This window comes from Babesia bigemina (genome assembly GCF_000981445.1).
Source record: "Babesia bigemina genome assembly Bbig001, chromosome : III".
Classification (NCBI taxonomy): Eukaryota; Apicomplexa; class Aconoidasida; order Piroplasmida; family Babesiidae; genus Babesia; species Babesia bigemina.
Window position 1 is genome coordinate 1,855,052 of NC_027218.1, and position 16,703 is coordinate 1,871,754.

The window sequence follows — 16,703 nt, forward strand, 5'->3', positions numbered from 1 at the left end:
ACTCACAGCCCATAACCACTACACGCGTAGTTAGCCGGTGACAGCACTGTCACTGCAACTGTCGGCAACTGCTGACCTAAGCGGAGCCTGCAAAGCACCGATGTTTTGCGCCGTGGCCCGGTTCGCCAAGCAGCGGCTGACGACGCGGATATACGATGCCGGCACGAAAGCGTCGCTCAAGGTCTACCACCTGCAGGAATACGCGAGGTACCGAGCGGGGCTGACGCCCTCGGGGTCGCCAGGCGATTCCACGGCTCCGGGCAGAGGTGTACGCCCGGATGCAGCGCGGGACATACCGCTGTTTCGGAAGATCGAGGACTGGAGGCAAATAGTCGCAGAAGTCGATGACTGCGTCCGTGACCTATCGCCCGCGCAGCTGCTCGCGACGGCGATCGCGTACTGGCGGCTGGGACGCGTTGGGCGCTCCGAGTGGAAGCGGCTCTGCTCGGCGGCGGCGCGGCACGCCTACGGACCACATGCAAACGTCACCGGCATATCCGCCAGCGAGGTCGCGCTGATACTGTGCTGCTACGCCCGCGTGTTCAACAAGCCGGTGCATTCCTCAACCAGCCTGCTGCGCTGGCTGGTGCGCGACGTCGGCAGGCTGAACGAACGTGACGTATGCATGACGCTCTTCTACATGAGGCGGATGCGCGCCGTACCGCCGGTGCTGGACACCTCGGAGAAGTCTTCAGGTGCAGCGATGCTGAGGGCGATCGTGCTGGGCCTGGCTGCGGAGGGCGGCAACAAGCTGCCCAAGTTCTCCCCCGGCGGCCTGGCATGCCTGGTGTCGAACATCACCTACATCGGACATATACCGTGGGGGTTGATGTACCACGCGTGCAACCTCATACGCAAACACGCCGCAAGGCTGGACGCTAAAACCATGGCAATGCACCTCAGGTCGCTCGCCATGCTGCGCTTCCCCGACAAGGGCACGCTCAAGGCGTTCGCGACGCGTCTCGACACCACGAAGCCGCTGCCCACCGCGACCATCACGTGTATACTGCACTCGTACGCGAAGCTGAGGTTCAGGCCGCGCAAACATTTCGGGGGGCTCTTCGAGCAGGTGCAAAAGTGGGTGGTTGTCGGCAGCTGGTTCGCAAATGCGTTCAGGGGGATATTCCTGTTCCAGGACCACGAAGTCGCCCAGGTGGCATTTGCCCTGGGGCAGTTGGGGTATCGCAACGAGGATGTTTTTGAGAGCATCTGCGCTTTCTCGGAGGTACGGGGCGCCGCAAAATATTATCACAGCGCCGCAGGCTCGAGCAGAACAACAGAACCCACAGAACATCTCAATGCTCATGCAGTCGTTTGCCAAAGTCGGCATATACCGTCGTGAAGCCGTGGATGCGCTTGTGCGGCAGGCGAAGGACACCGTGGTATGTGGCCAATGACGCACAGCCGATACACGCCGATGTTCAGGCCGCCTTCACGCTTAAGCAGAGCGTGGCGGTGCTAGACTCCTGTGTAGTGCTTGGGCACTTCGATAGTGACGTTTTCCGCGCACTGCTGGCCAACGTGACGAGGCTCGTTGAGGTGGGTTGGGCTCTCGAGTTCTCAACACGCCGAAGGATGACCTCCCGGACGGCCTTATAAACCAGCTCAACCGGATCATGTACTGCCTGCGGTTCGAGGTAACACATGTGTAATTAGGGTATTGGGGTAAATGGTGTGCAGCACGCCAAATTCGTGGAGGAGTGCCCGCCGAGCATGCAGACCCTGATCGGTCTCTACCAGGGGCACTTTTTGGAGGCGCCGCCCAAAGAGGTGAGTCACAAATAAGAGTCACACAAACATTATTCAACAGCCTAGGGATGCACTCTACGAGTGTCTAGAGATGATGGACGTGAAGTACGAACGCAATGCATCAATAGGGCCCTACCGCATCGATGCGCTTGTTAACGGGTGGGCACCTCTACTCATGTAGCACAAGCATCATCTACTCAGGTCGATAGCGCTTGAACTGCTCAGCGAAGCTGCGTTGTGCCCACTGATGCAGCAGCCGCTCGGGTCGGTGCGCCTGAAAACAAGACACATGGAGGCCATGGGATACACGCACACTACACTGCCGATGAAAGAGTGGTTAGCTTATTAAGTCCACGTGGCAACTGGTTCAGGCTCCGGAGGCCACAAGAGGAGCGGATAACGCGCCTCGAAGAGGCATTAGCCCTGTAGACTCACTTTGAATTTGTCTGCACAATTTTAGATAAAACGATGCCAAACTTACAGGTGTCATCCATGTGCGGCGACACAGTAGCGGACAGGCCCAGCGCCGCCAGGCAGCCGCGCACGATGCCCGCCAGCAGGTGCAAATAGAAGAGCTTGTAGTCCTCGGAGAAACCCAAGCCGTCGCTGCCGCCGGCAACGGGGGCCCGCGCTCCCAGATGCGACAGCCATGGAATCTGGTCGCACATGATTATGTAAGTGCCCTGGCTGTTCGATTGCAGGCGCCCGGCGTTTGTTCCGAACAGGTAAGTCCACACATTCTTGCAGACAAAAATGACGCAGGTGTTCTGATCCCAGATACGACCCTTTCCTAGCGTCAGCCTAAAGCGCTGTTCATCTCATAAGTCACTTAACCCACCGTGTAGCGATCCTGGCGCCCAAGTAGTAGCCGTGAAGGTCGAGCGCCGCCTTCACGGACGCGTGTCCATCTGACGATTGCGATTGAGGTTCCGCGGACTGCGGCGACGACGAGCGTTTGCGCAACGAGCGGGCCAGGTAGTACTTCACCAGCTCGTGGATGAGCAGCAGCTGCACGTGCTTCGCCGCGGTCGCCATCGCAGCGGAGGGATGCACACTGCCAACAACGGCGTGCCGCTGCCTTCGGCCTGCTGCAGCGACAGAAGTAACCGCGCAGTTATGATACAGCAAAGGCACTTAGCACGATTGCTATTCCATGTTAGCGCTGCGGGCCCAGGGATGTGTCGACACGCACTGTGTCTTCCCACACAATCAGCATCGCGTCATCACGCTGACGCGGTTGGCGCGTCGCCGTTTAGCCATGCTGGCAGCCAGAAGGTGCGAAGTTATCTATCTTGCACGACTACTGAGTGATGCGGCTTTTGGTTCAAGCAATAGTCTAAGTGGACGCCCATCAGACAAGGCCGTTGACGTTGGACGTGGTTGTTGATATCGAGACAATGCGGCCGTTACGCTTGCATCTAACAACCCAGATTGCTGCAAGATGTACGATGCTTGACGTTAGGTTAACGGACGCCGAGCCTGACGACACTTTGCTCACATACGCCGAGGCGCTAAACAGCTCCGCCTAATACCATGACATTTGCGCAGCGGAAATGTTAGATATATGTATGCCAATATTTAGCTTGCGCGATCAACGTACAGTTACAGCGCCATTTGGAACGAACAGGATACGTCAAAGTACGGAGGACTCCATTAACTCCGTAACGTTCACAACGATGACATCAGCGACAACAAGGTAAATCGTGTATATCAAGTACACATACACGATACATAACCCAACTGTATCATGAACAAACACAGTGGGAAATTGGCATGAAACGGGCACACTACGTGGAAGGGGTACGCTCGAACATAGGTCGGCCAAACGCCGAGTCACCTCAATCGCACATTAAGCAGCTGAACACCGCGACCGAATCTTACAACCATTACGATTGAAATTTCGGTTGGCTGACGGTGAATAACCCGCAAAGCGTCGACACAACCGGCCGCCGCCCTTATAGGGTAGAGGCTGCCGGAATCATGGGGACGACGAGAACGGACGACTACTGCCATTCAACACCTCACCTTTTGCCTTCATTAATTTAGGTACGTTGCGTGCAGTATCTTAGTGGTCCTCGAGGGGCGTTGGAGCGCGTGCGTCGGTTTTACGGGCGCACGCGCCGCCGCCGGGTAGTGCCGCTGGTGTATCCGCCGCGAGCTCGCGCGCAATGCGACGCGACTGGCGCATCAGCCCCCGTCAATACAATTGCGAAATACGTTGGTGGCTCATGTTCCTGCAGATCGCGCACAGCCGCGTAGAAGGTCTGACAAGATGACGACCAGGTTCAAGAACTGCCGCAAACTCAGGGGCCACGTGTCCCATGGTCACGGAAGGGTTGGCAAGCATCGTAAGCACCCCGGTGGTCGTGGTAAGGCCGGTGGTCAGAGCCACCACCGTATTCTTTTCGACAAGTTCCACCCTGGTTACTTCGGAAAGGTAAGGTGCGAGCGCGCAACGCAGCCATCACGCGCAGGTCGGTATGAGGTACTTCCACAAGATCAAGAACCGCTTCTACTGCAAGACCGTCAACGTCGAGAACCTCTGGTCCATGGTCCCCAAGGAGGACGTTGAGGCCGTCGCCCAGGAGCCCGGAAAGGCCCCGGTGCTCGACCTCGTGCAGAGGGGGTACTTCAAGGTCCTGGGAACCGGAAAGATGCCCCAGAAGCCGCTCGTTGTCAAGGCCAGGTTCTTCAGCAAGCTCGCTGAGAGGAAGATCAAGGCTGCCGGAGGAGCATGCGTCCTCGTGGCTTAATCGGTGACGCCCCAACATCTGCCTAATCGTGGTAACATTCATACATTACACGACAGTTTCACGTATAAGCGGCGGTGTGCGGTACCGGCGCTCACCGCAGAAGCGGGTTGGGGTTGTAAGGCACGATGGCCGTGCTCTTCGAAGGCTGGGTCGGCGTCGCGGTTGACGTGGACTGCCCGAACAGGCCACCAGTGTTCTGCTGGCCAAACAGCGATGTAGAGTTGCCAGCGCCGCCAAATAGGCCGCCACCCGTGGTGCCAGGCTGCTGGCCGAAGACATTGCCAGTTGCGGGAGTCTGCTGCTGCTGCCCGAAGACAGTGCCAGTTGTGTTCGGCTGTTGTTGTTGGCCGAAGACATTGCCAGTTGCGGGAGTCTGCTGTTGCTGGCCGAAGGTGAATGTCGTGGACGGCTGCGTCGTGGTCGTGTTGCCGAAGAGGCCCCCGGTAGTGGTTCCAGGCTGTTGAGCGAATACGTTTGTAGTCGTGGCAGGCTGCTGTTGTCCGAACAGGCCCGTGCCCGTAGTTGGCTGCTGGCCAAAGAGGCCTCCCGTTGCGCCCTGCTGCTGCTGCTGTGGCCTGAAGAGGCCGCCGGAGGCAGCAGGCTGCTGTTGACCGAACAGCCCGCCCGTGGTGTTGGTCTGTTGCCCAAACAATCCTCCCGATGTCGACGGCTGCTGTTGGCCGAACAGGCCTCCCGATGAAGCTGGCTGCTGCCCGAAGACATTGCCAGTTGTGTTCGGCTGCTGTTGTTGGCCGAAGGTGGGAGTGGAGCCCGCTCCGAAAATACCTGTGGTGGTAGACGTGCCAGTGGCGCCTGCTCCGAACACGTTGGGTGTGCCTGAGGTACCGGTGGCGGCACCGCCAAAAACGTTCGGTGCGCCTGTTGCTCCAGGAGCGAAAGCATTGGTGCCGGTTCCTGCGGGGGCGAATACATTGGTGCCTGCTCCTCCTGGGGCAAACACGTTCGTGCCTGTTCCTGCGGGGGCAAACACATTGGTTCCTGTTCCTCCTGGAGCGAACACATTCGTGCCTGTCGATCCGGGGGCGAATACGTTGGTTCCTGTTCCTGCGGGGGCAAAGACATTCGTGCCTGTTCCTCCGGGAGCGAATACATTTGTTCCTGTTGCAGCAGTTGTCGAACCGCCAAACAGGGTGCTTCCGGTAGTTCCAGCAGTGCTACCGAACACGTTGGTGGTGCCTGCCGGTTTAGAAGCAGCGCCAAACAAGTTGCTGCCGCCGGTGTTGCCGAACAGGCCTCCAGAGTTGGCCGTTGATCCTCCAAATAAGGGCGTCGTGGTAGACCCTGCAGTGCCTGCTCCAAACAAACCGGTCGACGGTTGCGTTGCGCCGAACAGTTGTGAGTTGGTAGGCGGTTGCGTGGGCTGCTGCAGAATCTCGCGGATGTTGTAACCGGACTGGTCAAGGTTGTAGCTGCCAGTCTCGCGGAACGCGGTGTTGAACTTTCGCAGGTAAGCAATCTGCTTCTTGATCTCGTTACCGGTGTCGCTGCTGGAAGTCGCTATTGGCTCGCCTTCGCTTGCAGGGGGGCGGATGGGAAGGCCCACTGCTGTCAGGAAGGCCTTCTTCAACTCGCTGGGTTCGTCGGCCACGCCGCTCCAAAGCTCTTCACGGTTGCGGGATTTATCATCCATGCCCCTAAGTGCCTTTGTTAGACGGTCGCCGATCGTGGAGATGCGTTTCTCGTGACTGCTAAGGACGCGATTCACCGTGGTCACGTACTGCGACAAGTCGATGTCCTTCAGCGACAGCACCTCCATATTAAGCACGTGGATCTCGTTGCGCCACGAACGGATGTTATCAAGCAGCTCCTTGGTCAGCTGCACGTGCAGGTGGTTGGGGACGCGGAACATCGCGGAAATCTTGCTCCCCCTCGGGGTCTCGTTTGGGCGCAGGGACTCCGACAGGCGCCTTGCCTTTATGGAAAGCAGGTTCTGCGCATCCTGGCGCTTGCAGCGGTCGTTCACCTCGTGCTGCAGCTTTGTTTGTAACAGGCTTATGCCGTTAAGCGAGTTCTTGATCTCGTCATGCGATTGCCAGCACTGCGCGTCGAGCTCCACCAGCCGGTCGACCATGGGCCGCACCTTCGCGATGTTCTTCTCGTGCGCAGTCAGAAGCAGGTCGGCCACGTCGAAATGGCCGCGCCATTGCGGGATGAGCTGAGTCAACAGACGCACAGAGCAACGGGAGTTGACCTTCTGCGGGATGGCGCTGACAGCGGGCGCAGGCTGGCCGAATCCGCCGCCACCCACCTTGTTAGCGGCGCCGAAGGTCACCGCAGCACCCGGTGTAGATGAAGCGCCGAACTGTCCGATGCCGCTGGAAACGGTTGTGCCGGTACTGGTGCCGAAGGCAGGCGTGCTAGCAGTGTTCAACGACGTCGTGCCGCTGGAGCCGAAAATAGGCACAGTGTTGGCTCCCGAAGCCGGAGCAAAACTGAAGGGAGCCGCCATTCGTGCAGGCCGCGCGTAAAGGCAGCGACAGAGGTGTCACCGCGATGCGCGACTTAACGACGTGGCTCGACAAAACTAGGCACCTCGCACCTCAGCTCCGCGCTGCTACTCACACATAACTAAAATTCATACAGGACACGGGCCACATAGTCGCAATCTGTGTAGTACCGGAGAGTGTGCCTCCGATGGTCACGCTTGCCCAATCACTAGACGTAGTCGATATGTATGGTATAGAATGATATGTAAGTCAGTAACTAAATGTCAAGGCCCTCGTTGCCGGCCATACTGCGTCGAAAATACCGGATCCCATCCGAACTCCGAAGTCAAGCGGCGCTAGGCCGGGTTAGTACTGGGGTGGGGGACCGCCCGGGAACCCCTTTCGGTGCCGGCAACCTATTATCACACAGGTCACATAAGGTTGTACTGTTACTATATATGGAAGAGGGTGATTCGAAACACTACGTAAACCTGCTAGTAGCCACAGCAACGTGGAGAAGGGGCTCCCAGATATGCGATGGTACACGATGAGGGTGGTGGACTGGCTGCACTGTAGAGGATGGACTGATAAGGTATTGTCTGAGTTTCACACGCCGCAAATAACGCTTGCATTTACATATGTTTGCCTTAAAACTTCATATTACCTTTATACGCACGCGGATGGAAGATACGCAGTTAAATTTGGTACAGAGGGCACGATGGAAAAAACGTCAGAGCCCAAGTATGACCCAAAACAAATGGTTATAAAATATACAAAACGTAAAACAGACGCATAATGTGCTTTGGGGCAAACATAAGTGCCCGAACTGGATTTCGAGGCATCATCACTATACCTAGTAAGCGGAATTTTCAGCTTGTGAAAAGAAGCACAAGCCATGACTGTACAGTACGGAAACATGCAACCGACGTCACCGTTGAACAAATGTTAAAGGTGAAAGGACGGTGGGAACTGAAACCACATGGCTACCGAGTGGCCGAAGATACTGTATACATAATATACCCAGTGCATTCTTAATTACGTTTAAATACCATATATAGTGGCGTCAGTGCCCATTTGGGTAATTGTCTGGCACTCGTATTCAGGGATATAAAACGCATTGACATTGTATGTTTCCACGGGATAAGGAAACTATGTTTACAGGATGTTATCGTGGGTGGGGTTTTGAGCGCAGACAGTGGCGCTGGATGCGTATTGGAGAACGTTGTTGCATAGATTTTTGACCATGCGACGCAGAAACATACATACAGCTGGACACTATTATATTGATATAGCAGGTGACAGTACTAGAGAATTCTATCTGCAGTGCGTGACGCTAGATAAGATTATTGGAGTTTAGGCTTGGAATCACGGAATGCGTCACGCAGTCGGCCGAAGGTCTCTCCAAGACTCATGTTATAAATTTGACCCATGATGTAAAGGACCAAGACGAGAAGGGCCGAGAAACCGATGAAGCCGGCAAAAGCAACTCCTAAATATTTAAATGCGCAGCCAGTGTTGTCTTTGCAAGCGCTACCACAGAAGCACGCCATGTTTAACTAACTCGCTCGACAATCAATCCTGCACAGCACTGAACAACTCACCTTATACCTCTAACACCCTCAGCCAACTAAATATACACAATGCCAATACCCCACCCCTACCATGCCATCCACCTTGTGCTGGTGCAACCGTAAATCTAGACCTCACAACGCTGACACGCCATTAACATACCCTCCCGCATGCATTCATGAGACATGTCTTGATACTTACTTAGTAATACAGCAACCAACAATGTAGTGTCCACTCAAGGCGCCAAGTCTGCCGAACACTTGCTTGTCTACCCTGGTCATTCTGATGTGGGCAGCTGACCTATATTGCGTGCTTAATGTTCCAGATCGGCACAATGCTGTCGCTAAGCACGTCAGTATGCAGCACCATCTCACATGCCACTTGCTAACCTAACAGATGGCCCATCACGTCACATGGTGCATCACTCATTAGGTGACGGCACAGATTACCACCGGATCAGTTCCACTATTCCCTTGAGATGAGATCACCAACCCCAACAAAGAAACAAGCACGACGCCATGTCATCAAATCTCCGTTACCTAAAATCTTGCCGATTAGGTGAGGCTATACTAGAGAAGAGGGATAGGCGGTGCGTAAGGCGCAGGCTTTGCATCCACTCTAAAAACTAACAAATATTGCTAGCACCATCGTCTGTGCGTTTATACGATGCATAAGCCACAAGCCATCAATCAATATGAAAATGACGGCGAGGAAGATGAGGACGACGGCGGCGATGATGTAAGGGGCGGGGGAAGTAGTCACCTCACTGCTCATGCAATTGGTCATCACCGCAATCATTACGTTGTCTAGACATTAAATGTCAGTTGCCAGTCAGGTGATCAGTGGAATTTTGATTAACAATGTTAGCGCCAACAAATTGCTATAATTAGCTGTAAAACGCGATGCAGAAGGGTATCTTGCGGACGAGGAAATCGCGGATGTTGCGGCCCACCGGGAAGCGGAAGATGCACAGGTCGAGCAGGATGATGGCGACGATGATGGCAACGATGACGGCGGCGATGGTTTCTGGGGGAAGCGAAAAAGAAGGGCCGAAGGAAGATTGCAAATTGCTGTCTTCGGTAAGAGCTTCGGTACGGGCGGCATTATCTTGAGTGACGGCGTGATCCTGATGACCGGAGGAATCACCGAGAGGCTGTGGAGGGGGAAACGGAGGGGCTTTGCAGGTGTCAGCCTGCTCTGTACATTTCTTTACACAACAGTCACATTTACAGTTTTTCTCTTTGTATTTACATTGTTTTCCACATCTGGAAGGTTCACATTCGTATTTTGTACCTCTGTTTCTTTGGCGCATATAGGTATATACCGCACATACATCGCAACTGTCGAACGTTTCTCTATTACATTGCACACAACACCAGGGACAACAATTACATGGTTTAAACTGTATACACCCAGTACCACATGTGCACGTCTTCCTCCAAGTCATCTTCCCCTCCCGCTTACAGTCCCCTCAACCTGCGAACATATCAATCACTTAAGCAACGAAGTCACCAACCACTCATCAACACGCACCGCAGCAAGGGCACTGACCATCTACCATCGGCGCTACGTTAGCAGCAAGGTGACCGCCGTCTAAAGCAGGGTCAGTCACATCACAACTATGCAGCTATCACAACTAAAGTAGTGCCCAGTCAAGGCATGTGAACGGTATCCTGGCCGTGGCATGCAGGTAAACCCGTGCCAGTGGAGCAGTCAACTCTATCCATCGCAGACCATGCAAGGGTACCAATGCCAACTACTACTGTTACGTTTATGTCATGATTAGCCCCTATGTAAGCCATGTTGCTTGGTCAATACGTTCCTCATGTTCGCTGTTACGATCAATGCAACGTAGCCACGCTGTCCACTGTCCATCACGTAAAAGACGCAACAGCTTCCATTGCCTAAAGAGTTACATTGCCGACACTACAACTACTAGCTCGGCAACAACATAGCAACTCACCTACTATGGCCATCGCCAAATGCCTACGTTGATGGCCAACAACAGCTTCACACTACGCTGGTGCGGTGGCATGGCGTTGACATCTTACAAGTAACTCACAACTCACCTCACCATATTCAGCCATCTCTTAAATGGGCTACATGTGCATAGTTGTGCCTGGAAGCAGTCACGCTTTTCTCACATCACGGTGCCGTATATGCCGCAGTAACACAACTAACCACTAGTGCTGTAGTGCGATCCACCACACGGCAAATAGTGACTACATCAATGAGGTAAAAACTATCGAATAACAAGTTGACCAATAGGGTCTTCGTCGAAGTAGTCGACGTCTTTGTAAAGTGAGAGCATCTTCCGGCCTTTCGTGAGTAAGGCCTTGACGTCGATGTGGTGGGAAGCCTTGGTGCGGATAAGGTGTGATCGTATGCGCAGCACGTCCAGGCGGTACAACATCGTGTTGGCGAAGATGAGGAATGCGAGAGACCAGAGTGCGACGATAGTGAAGATGAATGGCTCCCGGATACCGTAGAGGAAGTTGTCCATGGCGGAAATAAAATCTGCGATAGGCCTGCCGTTTACAATTTCCTGCAGCTTAGTTATAACATCAGAGCAGGTGACTGTCGGCTGCGATTTGCCCTCCGGTGGCGTGAACCCGTGTAAGTAGAGGAGGGGCAGGGCAGTGGAACACAGGTGGAGGGATGAACACTTGCTGCTGTCATGTTTCTTGAGTTCATAGTACAGCTTTTGAAGTGACTCATGCAGTCTGTCCGGCAGGTACACCGCCCAGCTGAGGTAGGTGTGGGCGAAGCTCTGGGAGTACAGGGCGTAGGCCCGGTACGTGATGGGAGATATACGTGGATGGCAGTTGGCAGGGTCACCGCTGCAGCCAACCAGTGTGGACAGGGTACGGGGATGTGCATTGTCGTGGCTGGAGTTGTTTTTGGATATGAGAGACTCAGAACCACGGATGCCTTTGACGGCTACAAGGTCGTGGCGACCAAGATGGTCCCAGTCGGGGCAGTCGACATATGACTTCGTGAGTGCAGTGCCCAGTGGAGACAATCCATCTGAAGCATACCCGTGTAACTCGATACCGAAATGATGGAAGTACGACACAAGCTCCCCTGTCGTCCTCGGCGTCCGCCTGGTGAGGCAAACAAGATATCTGCAAAGGTTTTCCAGTGGGTCGGACGTATAGCATGCCCCAATCAGCAACTGGTATATATAAAACCCATGCATAGATTTGCTTTGGAGATCGGTGTGTTGGAAACCCATTTTAATGTGGCTTCGCCGGCACATGTTATCCCTTTCATACCGGTAGGTTGACAGATCTAGATGATCAGTTAGAAATCCTTGCAGAGGAGATGGATCGCAGCCATGATGATGTGATTTCACAATGTCTGCGGGGAATTTAGTGCACTGCCATGTTTCAGAAAAGTTCACATTTTTACCGTACTGACAGTCACGCCATCCACCTGAATGCGTGTCCCGGCTGCACTGCGTGCGCAGGAACGATAACTGATGGTACGCTGCATAGACATAGCTAAGCAACTGACACAAAAGGGTATAAGGGTCTTCGGAATAGTGCATAAGGGCAACGCCGTATCTTTCAAAGTGGAATTTTGACATGTCAGCAGGACTGGACCCCTGTATACCACCAAGAACAGAGCTAGCGTGGCCACACGCATCGTACATACTGCTGATAACATCATTGTCCGAGAACGTTTCCGATGCGACGATATTGTGAGAGCTGTCAAATAAGCTCGCAACGAGCTGCGTCAGCACAGCAAAACTTGGCGCACTTGGTAGATCGCTCAGCCAGCACAGCATCTGTCGCACGGTCCGTGGCGGGGGGTTGAAACTATCTGTGGGCGGTATCGTTACGCCGACGGGTAGGACGTAATTACCGTAAGACGCAGGGCATATGCCTGGATCGATCATGACGCCCGGATGATCGTCGAAGTAGCCAATTTGAGATTGGGACTTTCGTTGGACAAAATCCTTTTTACCCGTATGAGCCGTGTATCGCTTATCATTGTCTAGCTTGGGCATGCGCATATTTCGCTTCGGGTCCGGAATAGGCTTAGATAGGATGTCCGGTATTGCTGGCAATACATTGCCTTGTACGTCCTTCTCTAGCATTGTGTAAATATCATTCGGTTCAACCGTCTTGGGCTTCCATTTTTCAGAGGGAGGCTTTGCGACTGGTTTACCATCAGCCATGAAGAAAGAAAGTGGAAGAGGCATGTTGTTGTCCTTGGTTTGCTGTCCCGTAATTCCATGAACATTCTTTTTACCTTGCTGGTTCGGTTCCAATACTATCCCGCTAAGGTCATACGGATTTAACAGACTTTTAGGTTTATTCGATGTCGGTTGCGCAGTCGGATACTGTTTGGGTGGTTTAAGTGGGTGCACAGTACGGCGCTGTGTCTTAGGAGGCCTAATTGCATATCCATCCGATATTGTACCATGCTGTAGGTAAGACTTATATCTGTCGGCCGCGTGTTGCTTTGGTAATAAATGGTCAGAGTTATGTGGCAAAGGCGTGCCTTTAAATTCGCCTTTTAACCCCACGTCGCTATCACCCAGCACAGAAGTGCCGGTATCGGCTACTTCTGACCCGTAAACATAAATGTCAGACTTAAGTAGCTTTTTGTCATACGAATCACCCTCTTTTTTAGCTTGCCATTGCCACAATTTCACCTGCTCTTCGGCTTTCAGTTTTCTACGTAATTTATCTTCTATCTCCTTAGAAGGCTTGCTGTCGACGACGTCACCGCTGACCTCCAGAGATGGTAAATCTACATGTAGAGTTTCACTCACCTGTCTGGAAGGACCTCCTCCTGGAACAAAGTACGGACGCTGGTTAACAGTGTGGCCACCGCTGGGCAGAGAGGAAGGGCCAGTAGGTCGTTGTACGTGGCGAATGGGAGTGTGACGCCCAAGTTGAGCTACCTGTTGGCGACGCTTTGCATCCAACTTTCTCTGTAATTCGTTCTCTTGGACTTTCTCCCACGCTCTGTCAAAGGCTGGATATGACGTCGGTGGAGAAGTGCGACTCCGTAAATTGGAAATTACTTGGCATGGTGGCTCAGCATCGGACTTATAATTCATAAGGAAATTGGCATCACATGCCGGCGCATTTTTTTTTATTGCAACTGTGGTCTGAGGCTGCCCATTCCCTGCTCCCCTCCCACCCATTCCAGCTCCATCTCCACTGCCAACGGCAGTTGAAGTCGAATCCGTGGCAGCAGATGCTGTGCTGACAATGCCTGTACCAGTCGGATTCACTTGAGTATGTTGTTGAATAGGGTCAGCAGCAGACCTCTGGACACCCCGGTCCGGACCACTATCGGAACCAGTGGCACCAGATGGCACAGAGTCTGGACTTTGAACACTTGAAAGTTGGGTAATAGTAGCTTCTGAAGAAGCATCAGGCTGTGAACCTGGAGCACCATTAATCTGTGAACTCCCTCCACCGCCACCCGCACCAGACGACGAGCCAGAGGATGTTGTACCAGCAGCGGTGGTGGAAGTTTGCGACGTATCTTGACCGCTTCGTTGAGTGGTGCTAATAGGCACCTTACCATCCAGGCCCGTACCACCACCATTGCTAGAGGCACCAGGTGACTGAGGACCTGGAGGTTGAACACCTGGCGACTGAGGTTGTACGGAAGACGTAGAGGAAGTAGGTTGTGGGCCCGCACTATCGCCCTGTGAACCTTTACCCCCGCCATCCGGCTTACTAGGGGAGGCAGGGCCTGCAGGAGCACGGGGGGGAGTGGCTGGAGGGGGTTGTGCTGGAGACTGTCGTTGAACATTATTTTGAGGCGGAAAAGATGTTGTATACACGGTACTAGGATGCCCTAGGGGGCCTTTCTCACCTTTAGCCCCTGTCGATCCTGGCGCTCCTGTACCACCGGGATGCTTAGATGAAGATGTGACGACTGATGAAGTTGTAGGCTTTCGTTCACTTTGACCATTATTCTGATTCGGAGATGACCCCGCGTTTTTTAGCACTGGCTTCGTAGCGTCGGCTTTGGTGACCACGGGCTTGGCAGCCTCGGTTTTAGTGGCTTCGGTTTTGGTGGCAGTTGGCTCTACCGCCCTGGCATTGGTGACCAAGGGCGCAGCGCCGCATTCATAACCATCTAAAATATCTTTAAGTTTCCTAAGCAGTACATCTAGCTGGATGAACTTTTGAAATATAGGACCCCATTCATCTAATTTAGATGGCTTGGCCCACACTCTCTGTTTACTGCCGTCGAAAATGAATCCATGAGGATAGAGTTTATCGTTGGCAAATGGTTGCAGTTCAGTGCTGCGTGAATAAATTGACTGCGGTATCATTTTACCTAATTCGCTTGCGGTTTTTGACAAGTTCGCTTTGCACCACTCGGCGGCCTTTGTAACAAATTTAACAGGCTCTTTAGGTTTAAACGCTATACCGGTAGCAGAAAATCCTGCGGCCGTCAGTTGATCGATGTGTTCTTTCAGAAGTTGACAATGATCTTTTAAATCTGTCCAACATATTGTATTAGTTCCAATGGCTTTTTCCACAGACGATTTGTACTTATTGCCGTCAGGGTCACCAATCACCAACTCGCAAAATACGGGCAGAAGAAAGACGGCGTTCCCGGTATTCACAGGGTCTAACGGTCGTGCCAAGGTTATCAACATAACATTTCGAAAATGATCATGCACCGGATGTCCTCTAGCACCGTATTTATTTAAAATTGTTTTTAAATCCTCTACTAGTGTGCTACCCTGTACACTACTAAGCTCTTTGTCACTGAACCCGCCACGAAGAATGTAATTCCCAGTAGTCAAAAACGTCCGAAAATCTCCGGAATTAGGAGACTGTGAAGCCCAATCCCCACCTCCAACACCGCTAAACGCGCCATCCACGTGATACTGTATGAAAGAAAGCGCAGCAAGTAACTTAGGGGTGCATTCTAAAAGAGCGTCCAGAATAAGCTTTGGATCCCTCAATGTAACCTCATAAGGGCGCAGTGTAGTACCTACATTAAATGACAATTTCTTATGTAGACTGTCGACATTTTTTATGAAATTAACATATCGATTTTGTAATTGCCCCTTGAATTGTGAGTTAGATCCATAATAAGGTCTCAACTCTTGAACAATCCCAGTTACCACATGGCTCCTTTGACCGTTTCGGCCGTTCAACCACTCTAGGAACTGGAGACAGTCTTTTAGCGTGTCAAGCGGCACTCCATGTGCCGTGCCTCCAGCAGCGCCTTTCGCCGCCATCCTGCTCACTCAACCACACGCATACATACTCTAATAACAAATTGAAACATGTGTCAAAGTAAAGGTGAACTACCAAACGCCTATGCGATCAGAGCTCCGATGCGGACACGTAAGTGTTGCCATACTCAGACATCGATACGGAACAGACAAGTGCGCTACGTTAAAACGCTACACAGTGAACTGCCAGTGACTACGGCGTGAGTCACGATACCAACAACACGCCCACATTCCCCTTCAACAGACGAAGGACGAAACTCACCCCCTTCCACCTACCTGAGAATGAGGTAAGATGATAGGCTCATATATTTGGCGACACCTTAGGCTGACTGGCGGGGGGATGGATCGCAGGGTAGAGCACGGCGTGCACCACGAGGGTTTGGGGTGGCAGGAAAGATGCCTTTCCTAACCCCGCATCATGGATCCGCCAAGCCGTCTCCCCAAGGCGCTAGGCCAACGCCCAAGCATCCGCCACCACCAACACCGTCGTTATATTACAACGGCGTGTATTACACCACATAAACAGCAGGCCCAGCAGGTCCTAGTTGGACTGCGAAGCTTACCCCACATTCATGTCTACATTATGTTTTCGATGTTGTTAATTCAACCATGGAGTAATGCGTCGTATTAGTTACCTTCCGAACGGCATTATGCCTCAATGGCAAGGCTACTGTATCCTTGAATGTGTCACGCTTCACTCTGCTCCCAGACTGTAGATGCATTGGGCCACCTAACCAACTACACGTCGCATGTTAATTGACCACCTAACTGTATTAATTGGCACGTAATCTCATACACGGCATTTCATTCATATAGTCACTATTTTAGCACAAAACTACTTAATGTGATATAAGGTCTAGTATCCCAGCCATGAGCAGATGGATTATCCGATTCAACCGGGATTTCCCGAAAGCTGTTCACCTGCTTCGGCGACTCGCCACTTCGCAACATGTTTAC

At 52.9% G+C, this 16,703-nt stretch overlaps 8 protein-coding genes across 8 annotated transcripts; 3 read left to right on the plus strand and 5 right to left on the minus strand.

The window, feature by feature from the left end:
- Positions 1–100: 100 nt before the first annotated feature.
- BBBOND_0307620 (hypothetical protein, conserved) lies at positions 101–2,098 on the plus strand (the record flags this gene model as incomplete). Its single annotated transcript, XM_012913590.1, has 7 exons — positions 101–1,225; positions 1,263–1,382; positions 1,405–1,539; positions 1,575–1,637; positions 1,681–1,770; positions 1,811–1,908; positions 1,951–2,098. The coding sequence occupies 7 exons, from the start codon at positions 101–103 to the stop codon at positions 2,096–2,098; spliced, it is 1,779 nt and encodes a 592-aa protein (XP_012769044.1).
- A 68-nt stretch (positions 2,099–2,166) lies between these two features.
- On the minus strand, positions 2,167–2,784 carry BBBOND_0307630 (TRAFFICKING PROTEIN PARTICLE COMPLEX SUBUNIT 6B, putative; the record flags this gene model as incomplete). Its single annotated transcript, XM_012913591.1, has 3 exons — positions 2,167–2,195; positions 2,231–2,550; positions 2,588–2,784. 3 exons carry the CDS (start codon positions 2,782–2,784, stop codon positions 2,167–2,169), a joined length of 546 nt encoding a protein of 181 aa, XP_012769045.1.
- Positions 2,785–4,021: 1,237 nt separating this feature from the next.
- BBBOND_0307640 (ribosomal protein L15, putative) lies at positions 4,022–4,502 on the plus strand (the record flags this gene model as incomplete). Its single annotated transcript, XM_012913592.1, has 2 exons — positions 4,022–4,186; positions 4,224–4,502. The coding sequence occupies 2 exons, from the start codon at positions 4,022–4,024 to the stop codon at positions 4,500–4,502; spliced, it is 444 nt and encodes a 147-aa protein (XP_012769046.1).
- Positions 4,503–4,593: 91 nt separating this feature from the next.
- Positions 4,594–6,972, minus strand: BBBOND_0307650 (Nucleoporin NUP116/NSP116; the record flags this gene model as incomplete). The annotated part of the gene is made up of 1 exon (XM_012913593.1): positions 4,594–6,972. The coding sequence occupies one exon, from the start codon at positions 6,970–6,972 to the stop codon at positions 4,594–4,596; it is 2,379 nt and encodes a 792-aa protein (XP_012769047.1).
- A 524-nt stretch (positions 6,973–7,496) lies between these two features.
- On the plus strand, positions 7,497–7,745 carry BBBOND_0307660 (hypothetical protein; the record flags this gene model as incomplete). The annotated part of the gene is made up of 1 exon (XM_012913594.1): positions 7,497–7,745. The coding sequence occupies one exon, from the start codon at positions 7,497–7,499 to the stop codon at positions 7,743–7,745; it is 249 nt and encodes an 82-aa protein (XP_012769048.1).
- Positions 7,746–8,292: 547 nt separating this feature from the next.
- On the minus strand, positions 8,293–8,499 carry BBBOND_0307670 (hypothetical protein; the record flags this gene model as incomplete). The annotated part of the gene is made up of 1 exon (XM_012913595.1): positions 8,293–8,499. One exon carries the CDS (start codon positions 8,497–8,499, stop codon positions 8,293–8,295), a length of 207 nt encoding a protein of 68 aa, XP_012769049.1.
- Positions 8,500–9,404: 905 nt separating this feature from the next.
- On the minus strand, positions 9,405–9,830 carry BBBOND_0307680 (hypothetical protein; the record flags this gene model as incomplete). Its single annotated transcript, XM_012913596.1, has 1 exon — positions 9,405–9,830. One exon carries the CDS (start codon positions 9,828–9,830, stop codon positions 9,405–9,407), a length of 426 nt encoding a protein of 141 aa, XP_012769050.1.
- A 930-nt stretch (positions 9,831–10,760) lies between these two features.
- BBBOND_0307690 (hypothetical protein) lies at positions 10,761–15,749 on the minus strand (the record flags this gene model as incomplete). Its single annotated transcript, XM_012913597.1, has 1 exon — positions 10,761–15,749. The coding sequence occupies one exon, from the start codon at positions 15,747–15,749 to the stop codon at positions 10,761–10,763; it is 4,989 nt and encodes a 1,662-aa protein (XP_012769051.1).
- Positions 15,750–16,703: the final 954 nt, after the last annotated feature.